At 38.4% G+C, this 18695-nt stretch overlaps 1 protein-coding gene across 2 annotated transcripts in view; it reads left to right on the top strand.

Annotated features, from left to right (window-relative positions):
- Nucleotides 1-18695, top strand: part of TRIO (trio Rho guanine nucleotide exchange factor) — a 178903-nt gene that overhangs the window by 141106 nt on the left and 19102 nt on the right. For both annotated transcript variants that reach the window (XM_029965287.1, XM_029965288.1), the window contains exons 34-45: nt 2378-2670; nt 4231-4401; nt 9322-9417; nt 10675-10823; nt 11537-11603; nt 13059-13162; nt 13877-13946; nt 15428-15517; nt 16160-16252; nt 16785-16835; nt 17056-17133; nt 18018-18209. In XM_029965287.1, the coding sequence (XP_029821147.1) occupies nt 2378-2670; nt 4231-4401; nt 9322-9417; nt 10675-10823; nt 11537-11603; nt 13059-13162; nt 13877-13946; nt 15428-15517; nt 16160-16252; nt 16785-16835; nt 17056-17133; nt 18018-18209 (1454 nt within the window). The remainder of the gene's footprint in view (nt 1-2377; nt 2671-4230; nt 4402-9321; nt 9418-10674; nt 10824-11536; nt 11604-13058; nt 13163-13876; nt 13947-15427; nt 15518-16159; nt 16253-16784; nt 16836-17055; nt 17134-18017; nt 18210-18695) is intronic.

The following is an 18695-nucleotide window of genomic DNA, read 5'->3' as shown; positions in this document are numbered from 1 at the left end:
AAATATATACAAATGAAAGAAAAACTTGGCTGAGTGTTTATAACATCTTCAAGCTTTGGAATCTTGAAAACAAGTCATTTAGTTTGTGCTTTAAAAAACTTATTTACAAGAACACCAGCACCGTTTTCTCATCTTCTGTATTACACTAGCAGATTAGCAGAGGGCTGTTTATTGAAATATCCATCAACTGATGTTTGCTATGATTTGTGAAACAAGGCATCTGATAACAACTAAAATGCCCGATAGAGTAAAGGTAAAGTTAAGTTTGGTGAAAGAATAGTCAATCTGACTTCTTACAGAGGTTTAATAGGAGATTGTTTGGATTCCTGTGGAGAGCTTGCAGATGGTTGCAAGTTTTGTTTGGAATTTTTTTAATAAGCAGATCACTTTCTTTTTTAATGAAGTAAAAAATCTGTCATGATGTGGACGCTGATTTCTAGTAAGCTTGCTTTTCTTGCATATGTGCTGATAACCCTTTAGCAGTAATCCAGGGGCCTTGAGGGATACTCGGATTGCAAGTTGAAAACCATTGTTATAAGTAATTAATTTCTTCCTTATGTTTTCCACTTCAACAAGAAAATAATGTGGCAATTCTGTAGCACTGCTAACCCATGATTTAGAGACAAACTGGTGTAGCTCTGTAGTACCCATTACTTAAAGCCTTGAAACCAGGTTAATGACATGAGGAACTCTCCCTACCTGTGTGCACAACAACTAGAAGATAATTCTATAGATGAATCCTGATTTTAAAGTGTTAGCAGCTAGCTTGTTAGACTGAAAGTATGCTTTATAAAGTTTATCTTCTGCTTTATGGAAGCAATGAAAAGGGGTGGTTAACACAATTATTATGTACGTGTTCATAACGCTATAAGCTACAGATGTTCTTGGCATGAGAACTGGTGTATCTTAATAGTGACATGCAATGGGTTTTATTGGAATAGAGAAAAATTTTTGCAAACAGCATGACAGAACACAATTTGGGATTCCAAGGAAAGGATGCCCTTTTTGGAACAGTTTTGAAACTGCCCTTGAATAGTGCAGGAAAAATAAAAAGCCCTAATTTCTTATTTTCATGTTTTGTGTCTCTTTCCCCATCTCTGTTCCAAACCATGATTTACGCTTAGTGCTCTGTGGAAACGGAACAGACTCACATACTTGGATCAAAATATTTGGGTGTTTATGATGAAGTGTATTAGTACATCAGTGTGTCCATATTATTCTGCAAAATTCAAACTATCTCTGGTCAGACTGGCAGTGCACCTCTTAGGGAAAAGCTGCCAGACGAGGTGACCTGAACATCTGTGTCAAGCTTCAAGAAGGAATACAAGCACTGCATTTAACTCCCAGCGTAGCAACATTCAACAAAACATTATTTATGTCATCCTTCTGTAAACTATCTGTCTGCAAAAGTGCACGCACAGGGGAAAAAACCCCCATATTTGACAACCTACGAGAATCTTGTTAATACCCTAGTGGTAAATAATATTTATAGGAGTGGTGTTACAAGAATGTTTCCCCCCCTGCCAAAAAAGTATGTTTTTAGGAAAAGAGGATTGTTGGGGGGAAAAGCATTGTGCTGCATGGGGAAAAAGGAAACCTAGTCTCACAATAGGTAACCAGTGGAGGTTCACTGTAAGCATACAGTCCTGTTCAAGTGACAGGAACCTCGGTGGGAATATTCTTGACCTCATGCACATTTAACTGTGACTTGAGAAAAGTGTATCCTTTGTTTCATTACAGTACTTCAAGCATGTCATGCTGAGAACTACTGCTGATCCTGAGATTTCAGCAAGTGGGCTTTTAAACATTGTTCTGTGCCTTTTTAAAAAGCAAACAAAACAAAGCCAAAAGTCTGAGAAGATTTAAGCAAAAGACAGACATTTAACTCTCTTCTGGTTTCTTCTTCCTTTTGTCCCAAGGGCCGGGTAAATAAATAAATAATGAAAGTAATTGGAGCATTTGTAATTGAATTTAGTGTTTGAAAAATTATTTACTTAGGCAGTTATAGTTACCCTTCGTGTCTTTGCTCAAAGCAGTAAACATTAAAAGATAAAACAAGCATATCCTTCCATAAAGTTAGATGACATATGGAAAGTATAATTCACTATCAAATAAGTATCAGCAGTGGGAAGTATGAATTATAATTGAGGCAGAAGCAACTTAATGAAGCTTGACTGTTACAAGCTTGTCTATGGACAGCCACGTGCAGCATGTACACTGATAGTTGTAGTGTCATTAAAGGCCAGATTACCTCCAAATAATCTGATTGATTTGTCCGTACATCCAATCTGATATCTGTTATCACATACATCCATTTACCTTGTTTCTTATTTGCCTGTGTTTCAGCTTTAAAATGCCCTCCTTGTTCTTTTTCCAGACTCCCTTTCAGTCTCCAGCAATGATGCCAGTCCTCCTGCTTCAGTAACATCACTTCAGGCCCACATGATTGGTGCTCAGAGCTCCCCAGGCCCCAAGCGCCCTGGCAACACGTTGAGGAAATGGCTTACCAGTCCTGTGAGGCGCCTTAGCAGTGGAAAAGCAGATGGGCATGTCAAAAAACTGGCCCACAAGCATAAGAAGAGTAGAGAGGTTCGTAAAAGTGCCGATGCGGGCTCTCAGAAGGACTCTGATGATAGTGCAGCAACCCCACAAGACGAAACCATTGAAGAGGTAAGTGTTCAGGGCAGCTTCCCAAGACTTGTTTTTATATTTTTCAAAGAACTAATGTTGTCAGGTGAAAGTTGTCTCCTCAGTTGACTGTCCAGCAGTGGAGCAAAGTAGTATGTGCCCTGTGCTCATTTTTGTTGACTACTATACTCTGCATAAGTACTGTGCAAGGGACAGTTTGTGCCCTCTGCATTGAGAGTGTTAGTTAAGCTCTGTGAAGGATCTCTAATTGAAAAAGAGAAATGGGAGAGTAAAAAGTTGTTCTTTGGCTTTGCTCTCTTATCCTAATTCGGAAAGCGCCTTTGTGAACAAAGGTGCTTCAAGGTCTGGGAATAATCAGGTCATTTTGTACTTCCTCTCTTTTTCTTGGTGATGGGTCAGGGAAGATATTGGGAGAGCTGCTTAGCTGCTTAAAGCTGTATTTACACCTTGATTAAGAGTCAGAACACAGAAAAATTACTGACCCTTTGAATTAAAAGGTAGTTACCATTAGTCAAATAGTATGCATGGCAGTTTTCATTGGAGGGAGGAAAACTGTGAACTGTTCCAAACTTTGCCACCAACAACATCTACTGAGGGCTTCCCTTCCTCCTACAAGCACGTGCCCCTCCTTCTAAGCCTGGAACTCTGTATGAACAAAGCCATCCTCCAGTTAGGTGCAGACAAGAGCCAAATTCTTTTTTGTTACAAACCAACATTTCAGGCTGAAATGTCATCTTACTGCTTCCAAGGGCAGAGCTAGATGCATGCTATACACTTATTCCTTTTTACCAGGATTGAGTCGTGACTACCAGTTTTGGTACTTACCATGCAGATCCTCAATTTTTAATGTGTTGCATTGTTTTCTTTTCCTCACAACATATTTTGCTACAAGCTTGGAATATTAGTGATATTATACAATGAATCTAGGGAAAGAAGAGACTAGAGACTTGGAGCATAGTGAGTCGAGAGATGTTGCTTAGGAATGAGCAATGAATGCCTCTGTCCTTGGATGTCAGACTGTAGAAAGAGACCCTCTGTGCTGCACTTGCAGCACTGTTATGGAAGTATCTGTTACTCTGCAGTTCTGTGAGTGAGGGGAAAACCTTAAAGTCAGGAAAAACCAATAACCATCTATGCTGTCTTCCTGTAAAGATAGATGAATTATCCTGCAAGATCGGTTACACAAACTTTGGGTACTTGAAATCATAGTTCCTTGTGGGGGACAGAAAGGATAATTAACAAAATACTTCATGTAGCGATAGCAGGTTTTTTTTTCCTATGATACATAGCAAGATTACAGAACTGAAATTGGAAAGAAAGCATGGCTTTGATAATGCTTTCCTATAGTAAATTTCAAGCTGAATGTCTTGTTCTTAGTGTCTCAATCCGTCTGCTTTTACCAAAGATTGAAAACTGTCTTTGGCATTTGCATTTTCCCCCTCTGTTAAGGAGGAGATCCTGCTGTGTTTATAGGAGCATCTTGACTTTTTGGGAGAGGGCTGAAACTATATAACAGACTTAAGACAAGCTTCATGCTGTTGAGAAGATATCAGAGCTTGAATATCTTGATGTTTTTTACAGAGAGGTCGAAATGAGGGGCTGAGCAGTGGCACTCTGTCCAAGTCATCCTCTTCAGGCATGCAGAGCTGTGGAGAGGAGGAAGGTGAAGAGGGAGCAGATGCTGTACCACTTCCTCCTCCGATGGCAATTCAGCAACACAGTCTTCTCCAGCCCGACTCCCAGGATGACAAGGTAGGAGGGAAGGCTTTACATGTTGAGATAACCTCTGTTTGCACAAATCTTTCTTCTGTTCTTGAAGGTCTCCAAATTGTACATAATACAGCTTTATGGAAGACAGAAGTAATCACTATGCCACTCTAGACAACATTAAAAGGATGTTCTGTGAAAAGAGCATGAATTAAATGCTTTTCTATCTTAAAAGCAGAACTGTAGAAATTTTTGTACTGTCCCTTTAAATGTGAAAATGGGCTACTTTGTGTGCTCACAGACCAATTTACATCTCTTTTACTGGTGCTATATTTAATGATTAGAATCTAATTGTTTTATAATCCTACCTTTTATTCTTTTTTTTTGGGGGGGGAAGGGGGATGCCTATGAGAAAGGAATTACCACCTAAGGGTATTACTTGTCCTGGTTTAACCTCAACTGGCAACTAAGCCCCACACAGCCACTGCTCCCTCCCTCCATGGGATGGGGAAGAGAATCAGAAGAGTGAGAAAACCCATGGGTAGAAATAAAGAGAGTTTAATAGGGAAGGCAAAAGCTGCATACACAAACAAGGCAAAACAAGGAATTTGTTCACCCCTTCCCATGGTCCAGGCAGGTGTTTAACCGTCCCCAGGAAAGTGGAGCTCCATCAAATGTAATGGTGACTTGGCAAGATAAATGCCATCACTCCAAACGTCCCCCCTTCCTTCTTCTTCCACCAGTTTTATATGCTGAGTAAGATGCCATATGGTATGGAATATCCTTTGGGTCAGTTGGGGTCAGCTGTCCTGACTATGTCCCCTCCCAATTCTCTGTGCCCTGCCGTTCTCCTCACTGGTGGGGTGGGGTGAGAAACAGAAAAGGCATTGGTGCTGCGTGAGCTCTGCTCAGCAATAGCTAAAACATCCCTGAGTTATCAGCGCCATTTCCAGCACAGACCCAAAACACAACTCCACACAGCTACAGTGAAGAAATTTAACTCTACCCCAGCGAAAACCAGCACATAATCCAGCTGATTTTTACAAAGAAAGGCACATTAAAATTGAGGGTAAAAATTTTCCATCAGTAATGAGATTTTACATGTAGATAGTAACTGCATGAAGGAAATCTTCCCTACGTATCTTCTACTTTTCTTTGATGTTATGACGTTCATACATTGAGGGGGTTTATTTCTGTTTTCAACCTGGATCACATGTTTAGGGGACAAGTATCAAGCCTGGAAATAGAGGGTTTTATAAGGGAAACAATCTGGGCTTGTGCAACAAATATACACATTCCTGTTTTCTTCCCATTTTGCTCCTTAAAATTTTTAACCTTTGCAATCTACAGCACTGAATATTGTTAATGAATTTTGTGACTGGTTCCTCTCTGTTCTCAGTGATACAGATGCTGTTCATAACTTTGGCTGATCTTACTTATTTTTGGGTTTTTAATTCCTTTAAAAAGACTTCCTTTCAGTGGGAATCTGACTCATCCCTGAGAATATCGTTTGTAGGATCAAAATGGCTGGTTCCTATGCTCTATGTGTTTTTAATTCCTATGTGTTTTCTGAATTGAAAAAGTGTAACGTATGAGTTGGAGAGTTAATATGTGGGGAAATATTCCTGAAACAAAACAAGCAAAAATAGGCCCGCCTTTCGACCTGAGAGAATGTTTTCCTGCTAGAATATAACAATCTCAGTTCGAGATTTGGAAATAGGATGAAAATAACGGTGGTGGAAATATGTTTAAGTTCCTGCTGATGCGCTGTCATATTTGTGTGTCCCTTCAGTGACAGAAAAAAATTGATACACAAGTATTAAAAAAAGTTCTCCAGAGAAAAGTTAATTTGATTATATAATTCTTTACATAGCAAGAACAGTTATGTGAGGGGATATGCTTGTAAATTAGTGTCTACTCACTAGTGTATTTCTGGTGCAAACCCTTACCACAGTTGAGTAAGAGGCTTTGAGTAGCTTTCAATCCACAGTAAATTTTAATTTCACTTCTGTTGTGGTTTAACCCTAGCCAGCCACCAAGTACCATGCAGCTGATTGCTCACTCTCCCACCAGTGGGATCAGGGGGAGAATGGGACATGTAAAAGGGAGAAAACTTGTGGATTGAGATAAAGCAAAAACTATGCATGCAAGCAAAGTAAAACAAGGAATTAATTCACTGCTTCCCATGGGCAGGCAGGTGTTCAGCTATCCCCAGGAGAGCGGGGCCCCATCACGTGTAACAGTGACTTGGGAAGACAAACACTGTCACTTCAAACGTCCCCACCACTTCCTCCTTCTTTCCTCCACTTTATATCCTGGGCATAATGTCCTATGGTATAGAATATCCTTTTGATCAATTTGGGTCACCCCTCCCAGCTATGTCTCCTTCCAATTTCCCATGCACCTCCAGCCTCCTCACCAGCAATGAGGTACAGAAAGCAGAAAAGGCCTTGGCTCTGTGTAAGCACTGCTCAGCAATAACAAAAACATTTCTATATTATCAACACTTTCTTTAGCACAAATCCATAACATAGCCCATACCAGCCACTGTGAAGAAAATTAACTCTCTCCCAGACAAAAGCAGCAGCAATTCTTAAGCAGTTAACATGCACCCACTACAGTAAAAACACGTTGGGAAAGTTTTTAAAGTAGCTTGAACTACATTTTAGAGAAGACTTCCATGAAGTTAAAATTTGGTAATGTTAATATTACACCATAGTTTTTCAAAGTATGTAAATAGTGATTCTTCTGCAATTTGCTGTTGTTATGCAATATCTGTCCTGCGTGGTGGGGGGCAAAAAAGTCCTCTCATGAGGCAACCTGGGAGGCTGTGTGTGCCTCCCTGAAGTCCACATGCCACCAACTTCTAGTACCTAAAGCAAATGCTTTATTGGAGTGCAGAAGTGAGAAGCCAAGTTTTACACACTAGAAGGTAGTTGACTCTATTGATAGAGTTCCTGATTAATAAAAGGTTTGCAAACAAATTCCTAGTTGTCTGCCTTCTGGGTGGAGTCCTCCTTCACATTCCTGCCGTGCTGAGTGGTTTTTTGGGTTGCTCATCTCCTCTGGATCCCAAGGAATGTCTCCACCTTTCAGTGACCTCAGAGACTTGGCTTTCCTCTGTGCCTCCCTGCAAGCATTTCTTCCTCTCTAGAGCTTCTTGTCTATACTCAGTGCTGGAAACTCCCTGCTTGCTGGGTTTCTCCTTGCTCTCCCAGCTTGCTATGGGCCCTAGCCTGTGTGAGCTCAGTTGCTCCCTCCACCTTTCCTTGGTTTCTGGGCAAGGGGTGTACTTTGCTCCCATAGTACATCATCAGGACAGTCTGCAGGCAGACTTCATGTATGCAGCTCCTTCTTCTTCAGATAATATGTGATATAATCACATGAACTAGAAACGAAACAGTTCTGAAGTTTTACAGCACTCACACCTCTTATATCCCAGAAGAGAGAGAGAAGGGACCACGACCAGATTCAGATTCCAGCACTGACAGTGTTTTGTAAGACTAAGCTGAGCTCTACATCCAAAGTGAAAACCCACGTACAAGCACAGCTTTGGAAAACCTGGTCAATGGTCAGATTCAGGGGCATGTAATTGCCTAAAAGTCAGGCTAGCTGTGGGATTCCAAAGTTTTTTGTGTTCATGCAAGCATCATGTGCTAGGCCATGCTGAGTTGTCTAATATCATTAAATAACACAACCATTTTCTCCCCTAAGAGCTCATCTGCACAGTATACATTCTTCCATTCAGCGGAATCATTGCACACGTCATGTGTGCATTTGGTGGCAGTTTACAAGTTGTTTGCATTTAATTTTTGGATAAGCTGTATTAAAGTTTCAAGATCAGTTGTGTTAATATGAAACTAATTATTTTCGCTTTTTGTTTTCTCTTTTTGTAAACTCTGATGCAGCATTATGTTGACTTGTGTTCTGTCTCTGCTTTGGCTCAGTTCCCGTATCTTTCCGTTTAAAGTTATTTGTATTTCCTTTGCTTACCCAACTCCTGTTTTCCTTTCCAAATAAGGCAAATACAAGGCAAACTACCTAAAATCTGTCTATTCTTTTTTTTTTTTTTTTAATTTACTTATGGGGAGTCTTGTTACACCCATGCTTGATTTGAGCAGAACCTCTTGTGTGAAGTCATTATACGTACCATTTCTTTGTCTGATTTGTTGAAAACATTTGCAGGACAGCTTACCCTGTGCTACATGATGTTCACTGTGCTGTTTGTAATATGAAGTAAACTTCATATTACACCGATTCCACTTTCCAGTTACTAAATGGCAAATGTAATATGCAAACAACTCCTGTTTGCAGATTACTGAGGCTGAATTTAATGGCCTTCTCCCAGAATCCTTTACTGTGAACACCTTTTACCTTCAGTTGTATCTATAAACTGGCATTTTATAGCTTATGAGGCCAGAGATCTTCTGTGCTCTACACATACCATTGGGGAAAATGGATGGCACAAGGAATGGTGAGCTCAATTTCCCATCTGAATCTGGGCAGTATACTCCAGCTCCTTTAGAAAAGTAAATGCCCCCGAGTTACTGGTGTATTTTTTCTTAATGTAGTAATGCTTTCTCATTTATTTCAAGTCTTCTTGGTTTCTCTTACCATTCTGCAGTTGTTGCTTTGTTTAAGTAGCAGTAAAATAGGCTAACAAACTGTTGGTTTTCCATTGGGTCAACTCAGGCAGCTTTTATAGCTTAGCTATTTGTCAGGAATTATCATCAGCAAAAGGAAAGATACTTCTTTGACTTCTATTGCATGTAGGAACAGGAATTTTTGTCACAACCTTTACCTTCTATGGGGTTTACTTGTTGGAAGGGATGATCTTAGTGTTATAGTATACTGACAGTTACTGTCAGGTACCTTTGTCTGACAGAGAAGTGAAGGAGGTCTCTTGATCCTTGAGCAAGTACCAGGGTAACTCTGGGATTTTCCTTCCTTTTTGTCATTGCACAGACATCATCTCGATTATTGGTGCGGCCGACCAGCTCCGAGACACCCAGTGCTGCAGAACTAGTCAGTGCAATTGAAGAGCTCGTCAAAAGTAAAATGGTGAGGCTGACTAGCAGATGCATGTGTCTAAGGAAGTTGTGTCTTCAAGTCCCAACTTGCTATTCAAAGAAAAGCTACATTCTTTCCACTGACTTTTAAAACTTGCTGCCTGTTTCAAAAATCACTTTCTGGGGTAATGGACGGGTCATTTTGTACACACGCTGTTGTGCTTTTTACTTCTCTTGCACCAGAACAGTGAATAGGAAGTAATCTATGAGAAAATTCAACACAGTCTTTTGTTAATGGGAAGTTTGGTAGTCCGTGTGTCTTGCAGGCTGCCCAGCAGTGTATATAACCTAATGGTCCATGCATATAGTCCCTGGTGGAGATGTTCTCATTTCACAATTTTAGCCAAGGGTCAGCTTCCCCTGGTTTTTGGGCCAGTCATATCATTATTGGTTTTTTTACTTTTTGTGGGAAAAGAAAAAAGATTACAGCTGAACCCCACCCTGGTGAAGTAAATGTGTCTTGCATTAAAAGCTGTATCACATGCAAGGAAAATGTGATGTTTAACTGTAGCTTGATCCAAGATTATGAACCTGAATTAAAAAAATCCAATAAATACTTCATAGAAGTTATTTGTGTTATTTCTCCCATTGCTTCTACATCTTTTGTACAAACAGAAGCCTGTGAGGTCCATGCAAAGGAAACAGTATATTTGGCATGGGATACAGGGACTCTTTCCTAAGATCCGAACTGTCATGAAGCTCACAAGCAACACTGATGGTGTAGAAGTCATTATTTTCTTTACTGAGTCACTATTTTGGCTAATTAATGAGATAAACAAAATGTCTTACAAAGAATGCTACTTTGTTGTGTTAAAAATGTAACATTGAAAAAACCTCCTTTAAAGATGTTTTATTTATTATTGGAAGTAACTTGTATATGCCAGAACTCAAATGCGACAAATATAATTTAATCCTTGGCAATGAGTGCACATCTGTGTATCTTTCCCCATAAAAATACTTACATCCTGAGCAGGATACTCTGACTTTTAACCATTGCTGCTTAAACCAACTCAACTCCTTTCTTTCCTGTGAAGGAAAGACTGTCATATCCCAAATGTGCTTCTATAAGGCTGTTATCTTGGAAAACCCATAGTGTTGGCTGGTTTCCTGGAGGCTTGAAATCTGCTTTGCCAAGATACATAACAGTAATTGATCTCCCATAGATTCCTTTATACAGCTGCATGTAATGTGTCTTGTGAATAAAGGAGAAATAAATCATTGTTGCTGACTGTCTTGAATACCTTCTCAGGCTCTGGAGGACCGTCCAAGTTCCTTGTTGGTAGATCAAGGTGACAGCAGCAGTCCATCCTTTAACCCTTCAGATAACTCCCTTCTATCTTCCTCGTCACCCATTGATGAGATGGAAGAAAGGAAATCCAGCTCCTTAAAAAGACGACAGTAAGACCACATCTTTACTCAGTTTTTTACAATTTTCTTTTTTTTTTTTTTTACAATGCCCATTTTGAACTGGCAGCAGAAGCTGTTAGTCTGAAAGGGAGGAGACTTGCATTAGGTGTCAAGCATGTAGTTATGTTTCTCAGACATTCGTTGCAGTTTCAATTTCCTGTGATTTTTAATCTTAGTCATACCTGTGTTTAACTTCTGTCATGTGTCACTCTTATTTATTCAGGAAGATGCTGATCTTTAAATGTCCAACAGACTATTAGGCTTCAAAAAAATGGTCATTCCCCTTGTTCTGCTTCATCCCACACGTTATTTCTTTATGTAGTAGTAAACTGTTACCATGGTAGAACAAAAACATGTCTAGTTTCAAAATTTTTTAAACCTGTGTGTAGAAATAACAGTTCATATAGTTAAGAGTCTCCAGACCAGAGACATAATAGCATTTTATTTTAAACAATAGTTAAATGTTTAATTTTAATGTCATGTTTAAGAAAACATCTGACTTTAGATAAACAGACGCAAACCTTGTCCAGTTTCAAAGTCAAAGCAGTATCTTACTTAGAACCAACGTACAATAATTCTTCCATTTCAGTTCTGCCTATCAAACACATGTGACTGCAAATGTCTAAGAAGTTGTGTGCCATTAATCCTCTTGAGGAATGTGTTTAATTTTTTAATATATGTTCACCATTTTCCTTCCCCTGTAGCTATGTCTTACAGGAATTAGTGGAGACAGAACGAGATTATGTGCGAGATCTGGGCTACGTAGTTGAGGTATGATGTTTTACTTTCTCCTGATTTCTTCTTTTTTTTAAAATATGATACTAACCAGCTGTGCAGCTTGAACCTCACAATGTTTTTCAAAACAAAACACATGAAGAAACTGGAAATTTGAGAGTTTGCATTTTGAGTTTTCCCTCCTGCAGGCTTTTAATGTATTAGAAATGCTGCATCATATCTTATTCCCTTTTTGGTTCCTCTTATTGTGTCCACCTTGTTGTTCTTCTGAAGAGCGTAGTTCTTTGTCATTTTTTTAGGATCACTACCTCTGGCCTAATATTATCTTAGGCTAGATGGTTTTATTTAGCACAACCAAATTTAAAAAAAAAAAAATTGTAGTTCAGCATACAGGACTTTAAAGTCCACCTTCCTCTCCTACTGCTAGACTTCTTTTAGACTTCCTAGCTTCCCCTACTGTAAAATGACATAACATCACACATCTCTCTTCAGTCTTCAGATACCAACAAGATGCATTTGGAAAAATAGAATGAGCATGACAGTGAATTTCAGCCTAAGAATGTTCAATTCTTAAACTCTGTTTTAGAGGGAAGGAAGGAAAGAAAGATTGGCATTGTGAGAAGTGTTTTTACAGTATTTAAAGGGTGCATTAGAAGGCTATGAATAGATGTATTTTTGTAACTAACAAAATAATTCCTGATGAAAATGCTAGACATCAAAACATAAACTCGGCAAACCAAAACCAGACCTGGCTATTTAGGAATAGAAGTATTTAAAAAAAAAAAAAAGGAATAGAGTTGCATGAATATTACAAAATTTAAAATACTCCCAGCTCTAACTATATGATAGAATTGCTCGGTGACATGACTGTGTAGATACCAAAAATAGACTGAGACTATGGGAAAATGTAAAAGGACCATTACTGTAGCTGGAATGCTTGCTAACAGAATTGATGTTCAGCTTCTTTGTGTTTGTTTTGTTCATACTGCAAGTAGTAGTTCATGCACTGCAGTCCCATAGGCAGTACAGCTGCTTTCTTCCTCAGCATAGTTTGGTGTAGGGTTAGTGTGGATGACTGAAATAAGAAACATCGAGCAAAGCACTACAGAAACCAGTTCAGCAGCTCTGACATGTACTCAGTAGCAGCCCTATTTGGCAAAGCATTGCAACTGCTTCAGACAATAAGAAGAAGGGTTGTGGAAGTTTCCTTCATGCTTTGGTTCTGTTCACACAGGCTAAATTAGCTGGAGTGAATTCATTTTTCTAGCACTGGGCAGTGTTGTGCAGACAGCCTCAAGTCAATTTGTGATACTTTGTGTCTGTGCTCAATGTTATACTATGTTATAGAGCAGGTTTTTGCTTTGGTTTTGTGTCCCAAGCAAGCAGTTGCCATGGGCAATTTGGACAGCTTTTGGGAAAATGGGGATTAAAAGAAAGCTCACTTTTTTAAGAGTAAGAATGTTCACAGTGAATTTACTTGGATTGTTGCAGGGTTATATGGCACTTATGAAGGAAGATGGTGTACCTGATGATATGAAAGGCAAAGACAAGATTGTATTTGGAAACATTCACCAGATTTATGACTGGCACAGAGAGTATGTATTAACTTGAAAACTATCTGCTGAACTATTCTACCTAAAAAATATTAGACTGACTTCAAGACATTGTTTTATTTCCTCAAATATTCAGATAAAAACAGTTAGTCTTGTGCTTTGAGTTGTAGATTCAGCTTACAAACGTTGGTGTGAAGATCTATAAACAAGGATGCATATATATATATATATATATGTATGTATATATATATATATATATATATATTATATATATATATAAAACAAGTGCTTCACCTGAGAATCTCTAGTATGGATAGTATTAAGTACAAGAAGTATCTCCATTGTTCGAGACTTTGTTTTCTCTCTAAGAATACAGACTAAAGAACTTACCAGGGGTTAGCATAGCAATATTAGCACCTCAGGCATTCAGACTAGGAAGGAGAAAGCTTTGAATCAATATATATGAAATGAAATAATTTTATTAGTGAACACTAGGGGGTTTTCCATTTAAAAAATTACATTAAAATATTACACTGTTAACACTGTAATTTTGGACATACATTAATATCCAAAGCTGCTGTTATGGGACACAAATTGTCTTGCCTTGCAGTAAGACCACTTCCCTTGCAAAGTTGCTAGATATAGATATATTTATACAGATACATATATATATATATACACCTGTTGCTATAATGTGTGCTATCAGGAAAAAAAAAACACAAAAGCAACAAAAGTACTTATTCTATTTATGTTCAGCTTCTTTTTAGGAGAGTTGGAAAAGTGCCTTGAAGATCCCGAAAAGCTAGGATCCCTGTTTGTTAAGCATGTAAGTGCAAACATCGTCCTTGGCAAACTCTATTGCTGCTACTGCCCAACATGTTTGATTACTAAGTGCAACACAGTGGAAGTGCTGTACAGTATTTGTCACTGTAAGATATGGAGAGAGAGTTTTTAAGAGCTTATAAATAAGTGCTGTAGTTTTTGTCCCTGATATCTTTGTGTGGGGAGTAAACATAAATGAGCACCCCATTTCTCAATTCAGTTACACTTTGGTGCAAGGGAATTGTCATTTCATATGACACCTGCCTTCTAATCCCAGGTATCCATGCAGTACCACAGAACATAATATATAAAAATAGTAAAGAGGCTCGTTCTTCCTTCTAGTTTCAGTGCAGTCTAGTTCTGTATTCTTTCCCCCCTTCTGAGAATTTTGTTGCTGGCAAAATGCAAAACCTGTAGGAAGTAATTGTCCCTCTTTCTGATTGCTGTTTTACTTTCTCCTGGTATTATTTGTAACTGAGTTGTCTTTGAAAGGCACCTTTATCACTTCAGATAAAAAGGCAAGCTGTGATATTATTACAGCATCCTCTAGGAAAACCCTGACTGTTAGCTAGAACACAGCAATTCAGTTCCTGCTCTTAATCTATGTCCTGTGTCCTTTTCAATCTCCATCTTATTTCTTCATTTTTTTCATTACCATTTGTCTTCACTGGTCAGTACTCTGGGCAGCAAAGCCTCTAACGGCAAACCAATGCTAGCAAAGTGATAGGAAAGAGTTTGGAGTAGGTGACACGTATGGTATGTCTGCACTTCTTAACCAGCAAGATCAGCAACCAAGAACGAATCTTGAAGTTATTCTCTCTCTCTTGTTCTTTGTTGCTTTGTTGTTAAAAGCACTTTCACAAAATAAAGCAACAGAGCTAAAAAATACTAGCGCTGCCATTTCCAGGCTTCATCACCTACATCCGCACTCAAACTCCGGTAGGACAGACTGTACTAAACAGAGTACTCGAGAGGTTTCTCTTAACTATTCTGTAAATCTAAACAGGAGGAGGTCATTATTCTAATAAATTAGAATAATAATCAGATTATTAAAATAAAATTTAAAAATATTAAATTTCAGAGACTACATGCATTACAGAATCACAGAATGGTTAAGTTAGAAGGGACCACTGTGGTGTCATCTGGTCCAACCTCTCATTGCTCTTGCTAAAGGAAAAAGATAACCATTTTCATACTTAACTTTATTGTGGGACCTGCCGAGCTATCATCCTTGAACACCTGTTGTTCAGGAGGATTTATAACTGTGGGAATATTTTTCACTTGTGTTGCCTTTTTAAAATCATAATGATATTCTCAAATAAATGTGTTTTCAGATCTGTAATTTCTGCATATGTAACTGCTTTTCCTCAAAGTTTTTTTAAGTTCATACTTTTGAACAGCTGTACTTCTTAAAATAATGCTCCATTTCAATCTGGCATGTTTTTCTTGATAATGATGTATCATTCTGTGTCTTTGTTCCTCCAGGAGAGAAGGTTGCACATGTACATAGTTTACTGCCAAAACAAACCAAAGTCTGAGCACATCGTCTCAGAATACATTGATACATTTTTTGAGGTAAGTTCCTGAGAGAGGATGTGCCAGGTGAAGGGTGTGTGCAAATCATAAGCATTATCAGATCTGTTGATCAAACCAAAAACCAACCAACCAAAGAAATGCAGCAGATATTATTATTGCTGTTTTAAATTATAATTTCTTGCCACTTCTGTTCTAATTCCTCAAATCTGATACAGACTCCTAGAGATGAAAACCAAAGTTTAGGTATAAGATATTAATTAATCAGTAGAGTCTTGTCCTTACTAACCCTAGGCCAGGCAGTTACCAGTGCATATTACATGAAATGGCAATTTCGGATGAGCAGAGATCACTGTTGAAAATAGGTTATATACAACCTGTGACTGAAAAATTACATTTCACTATGCAGTCTTGTCAAAAAAAAGAGATGAAAGATACTTGCAGAGTGGAATACTTTGAAAACAAAGGTGATACAGATAAGGGAAGGACTCCAGCTTTTGCTAACTGAAGATTAGATTCTGCTCTGACTTTTGCCAATTTCTGGTATGATTGCCATTAATACTGATACATCCTTCTATATGTATATATCTCTCTCCATATACTGATATGAATACTGTGTTTTTAACTCAAAAACAAAGTTCTTTATTACTGAACAAACAAAAACGTTTGTTTTACAACTCTCAGGATCTAAAGCAACGCCTTGGCCACAGACTTCAGCTCACGGACTTGCTAATAAAACCTGTGCAGAGAATTATGAAATACCAGCTGTTACTAAAGGTAAAGTGATGTAGAGATGAATGTGTTAACAGATAGGTTATAGATGTATTAATAGCTATGTTTTCTTTTTTAATTATTGCTGATATTTTTCCACCCTTCTCCCAAGCAGAACCCAGATTTGTAAGCAATACCAAATGATTATTTTCTGAGAATGTTTAGTTATAAAAATTGCAGTAAATGGCTTGGGCAGAAATTTGCTGCTTCTTTTAAGAGACCAAATGTTTAGATATGGAAATATTTAGAATTTTTACCAGTGTCATATGAACGGGAGAAAGAACTCTCAACTGTTTTCAGATGTAAAAGTGATATGAGTTGTTGGGACTGATCCCAGCGTCTACACCTGCAACCATTTTAATGTCGCATAAGTGTTTAGTCAAGAGCAACCCTGTGTAACACAGTTCTTGTATGAGCTAAGTCCAAATGGTGAATAAATCTTAAACTAAAACATTAAAAATAAAATTTTTCTGTGTGTTTTCTGCAGTTTGTCATATTCTGACAGAGGATAGTAAATTCAGATTTTTTTCTTTTTCAGGACTTCCTCAAATATTCTAAAAAAGCTAATCTTGACACAACAGAACTAGAGGTACTTGAAACATTTTCTCTTAGTGACATGAATTCTCTTAACTCTGAACTTCTCTTGTTTTGGCAGAGTTACTTTCCTTTTCTGATCTTCCTGAGAATGTGATTTCAAGTGTTTACTTACTGCATTTCTGTTCTAAAGCAACCATATCAAATTAAACAAAATGTTATGCTGCTAATTCATTTGGAAAATAAAGCTTTGACTTTTTATTTGTCTTGAACAGAAAGCTGTAGAGGTCATGTGTATAGTACCAAAACGGTGTAATGACATGATGAATGTTGGCCGCCTGCAAGGATTTGATGTAAGTTGGCTGGAGTTTTGCTTAGAGATTTCGTCAGGTTCTCTAGAAATTAACCATTAATGTTGTGGGGAGAAAATGAGGTAGAGTTGCTACCTCATTATCTGGTTATCTGGTGCAAAAAGCAGTGAATGAAAAATCAAGTCTTAGCCCTGTCAAGGACTTTTTCCTGGGATACTTCACCTGCCATGTCAGTCACACTAGGTAAGTCCTTCTGCAAAATCTAGAAAGTGCAGGTGTTATTGCAACTCCCTTGTTGACTAAAAAAGGCTTGCAAAATAGTGAAGTAATCAGTTGTCAGTAGGTGAGCAGCCCTGATTTCAGTAGTGTAGACAAAGGAGGAGTTCCTAAGTGACCTCAGTAATGTATGTGAGGCAACCGTAATCTTTCTCCTTGTTTTGCTAAGTCTAGAAGAGCTGGAAATTGGCTGTTGAAGCAGTATGTATCATTTCAGACCACAGTCACAAGTTCTGCTTGCAAAGCCCTTTATATTCTGTGATGCAGGTATGAACTTGAATTCTTCCCCTATTCAGCACCCTGGAAGGCACTGGAAGAATATATAAGTAACTGTTAGAGTTATTGAGAATAGAGAAATGAAAGCCTTAGTGTTCCAAGCCTCAAAATGGAGTATGAATTGAAAAGGGTGGGAGTGGCTTTTGGGGGGTTTGTTTGGTTGGGTTTTTTTATCTTCACGATGTTTGCTTTTTTGAGAAAGGGCACAAGAATGTCTTGTGTATAGGAGGAACAATGAATATATAATGGTCAGTGACAGTTGGAAGTTGGGAAATATAGAAAGCTATTTGGCATGAGCATCTGCTCAAAAAGATTGATTGGGGAAAGAAATGAAGAACTGCACTAAATGTGTTTCTGCTTCCCTCTGTATTTAGGGTAAAATTGTAGCCCAGGGTAAGCTCCTGCTCCAGGACACATTCTTGGTTACAGACCAGGATGCGGGACTTCTGCCACGCTGCAAGGAGAGACGGGTCTTCCTCTTTGAGCAGATTGTCATTTTCAGTGAGCTGCTAGATAAAAAGAAGGGTTTCTCCATGCCCGGATTCTTGTTTAAAAACAGTATCAAGGTAACTGTTGTGTGTGAGTCTTTGTGTCCCCTGCACAAACTCTGCTAAGGTAACAGTTTCTCATTCTGTGGGGAGTCACTAGTGACATCTAGATGTGCAATCATAGAGCACAGTGAGGTGTCAGTTATTTCCTGAAATACCAAATCTATTCTCACTCTGATGATATATGGAAATCTTTGGATCTGATGCTACCTACATGAAGCATATGAAAACAGGTGTTCTTGCACAAAGCTGGACAAGCGTTCACAAAGAATTTAGTTTTAAGCTCTGTGCTATGTGTACAACACATAGCAAAGTAATTGCAAATAGATTTAATAACTTTTTATATATTCTTTCTGATATTCAAATATGTAGATAATATTTGTAAGTAGTGCGACCTTCTTAGGTGTGTCAGCTCTCCCTCAAACAAAAAGCGTTTTCCCTCACTTCAAGCTTGTCAAAAAAACTTGATAATATTAGAGCCCAGCAGCCGTCCTCATGAAGTGT

Source organism: Manacus vitellinus, unplaced genomic scaffold (genome assembly GCF_001715985.3).
Source record: "Manacus vitellinus isolate BGI_N305 unplaced genomic scaffold, ASM171598v3 scaffold_96_pilon, whole genome shotgun sequence".
In the NCBI taxonomy this organism is placed as follows: Eukaryota; Metazoa; Chordata; class Aves; order Passeriformes; family Pipridae; genus Manacus; species Manacus vitellinus.
Note: the sequence above shows the minus strand (reverse complement) of the source record. Positions and strands in the feature narration are given on the sequence as shown.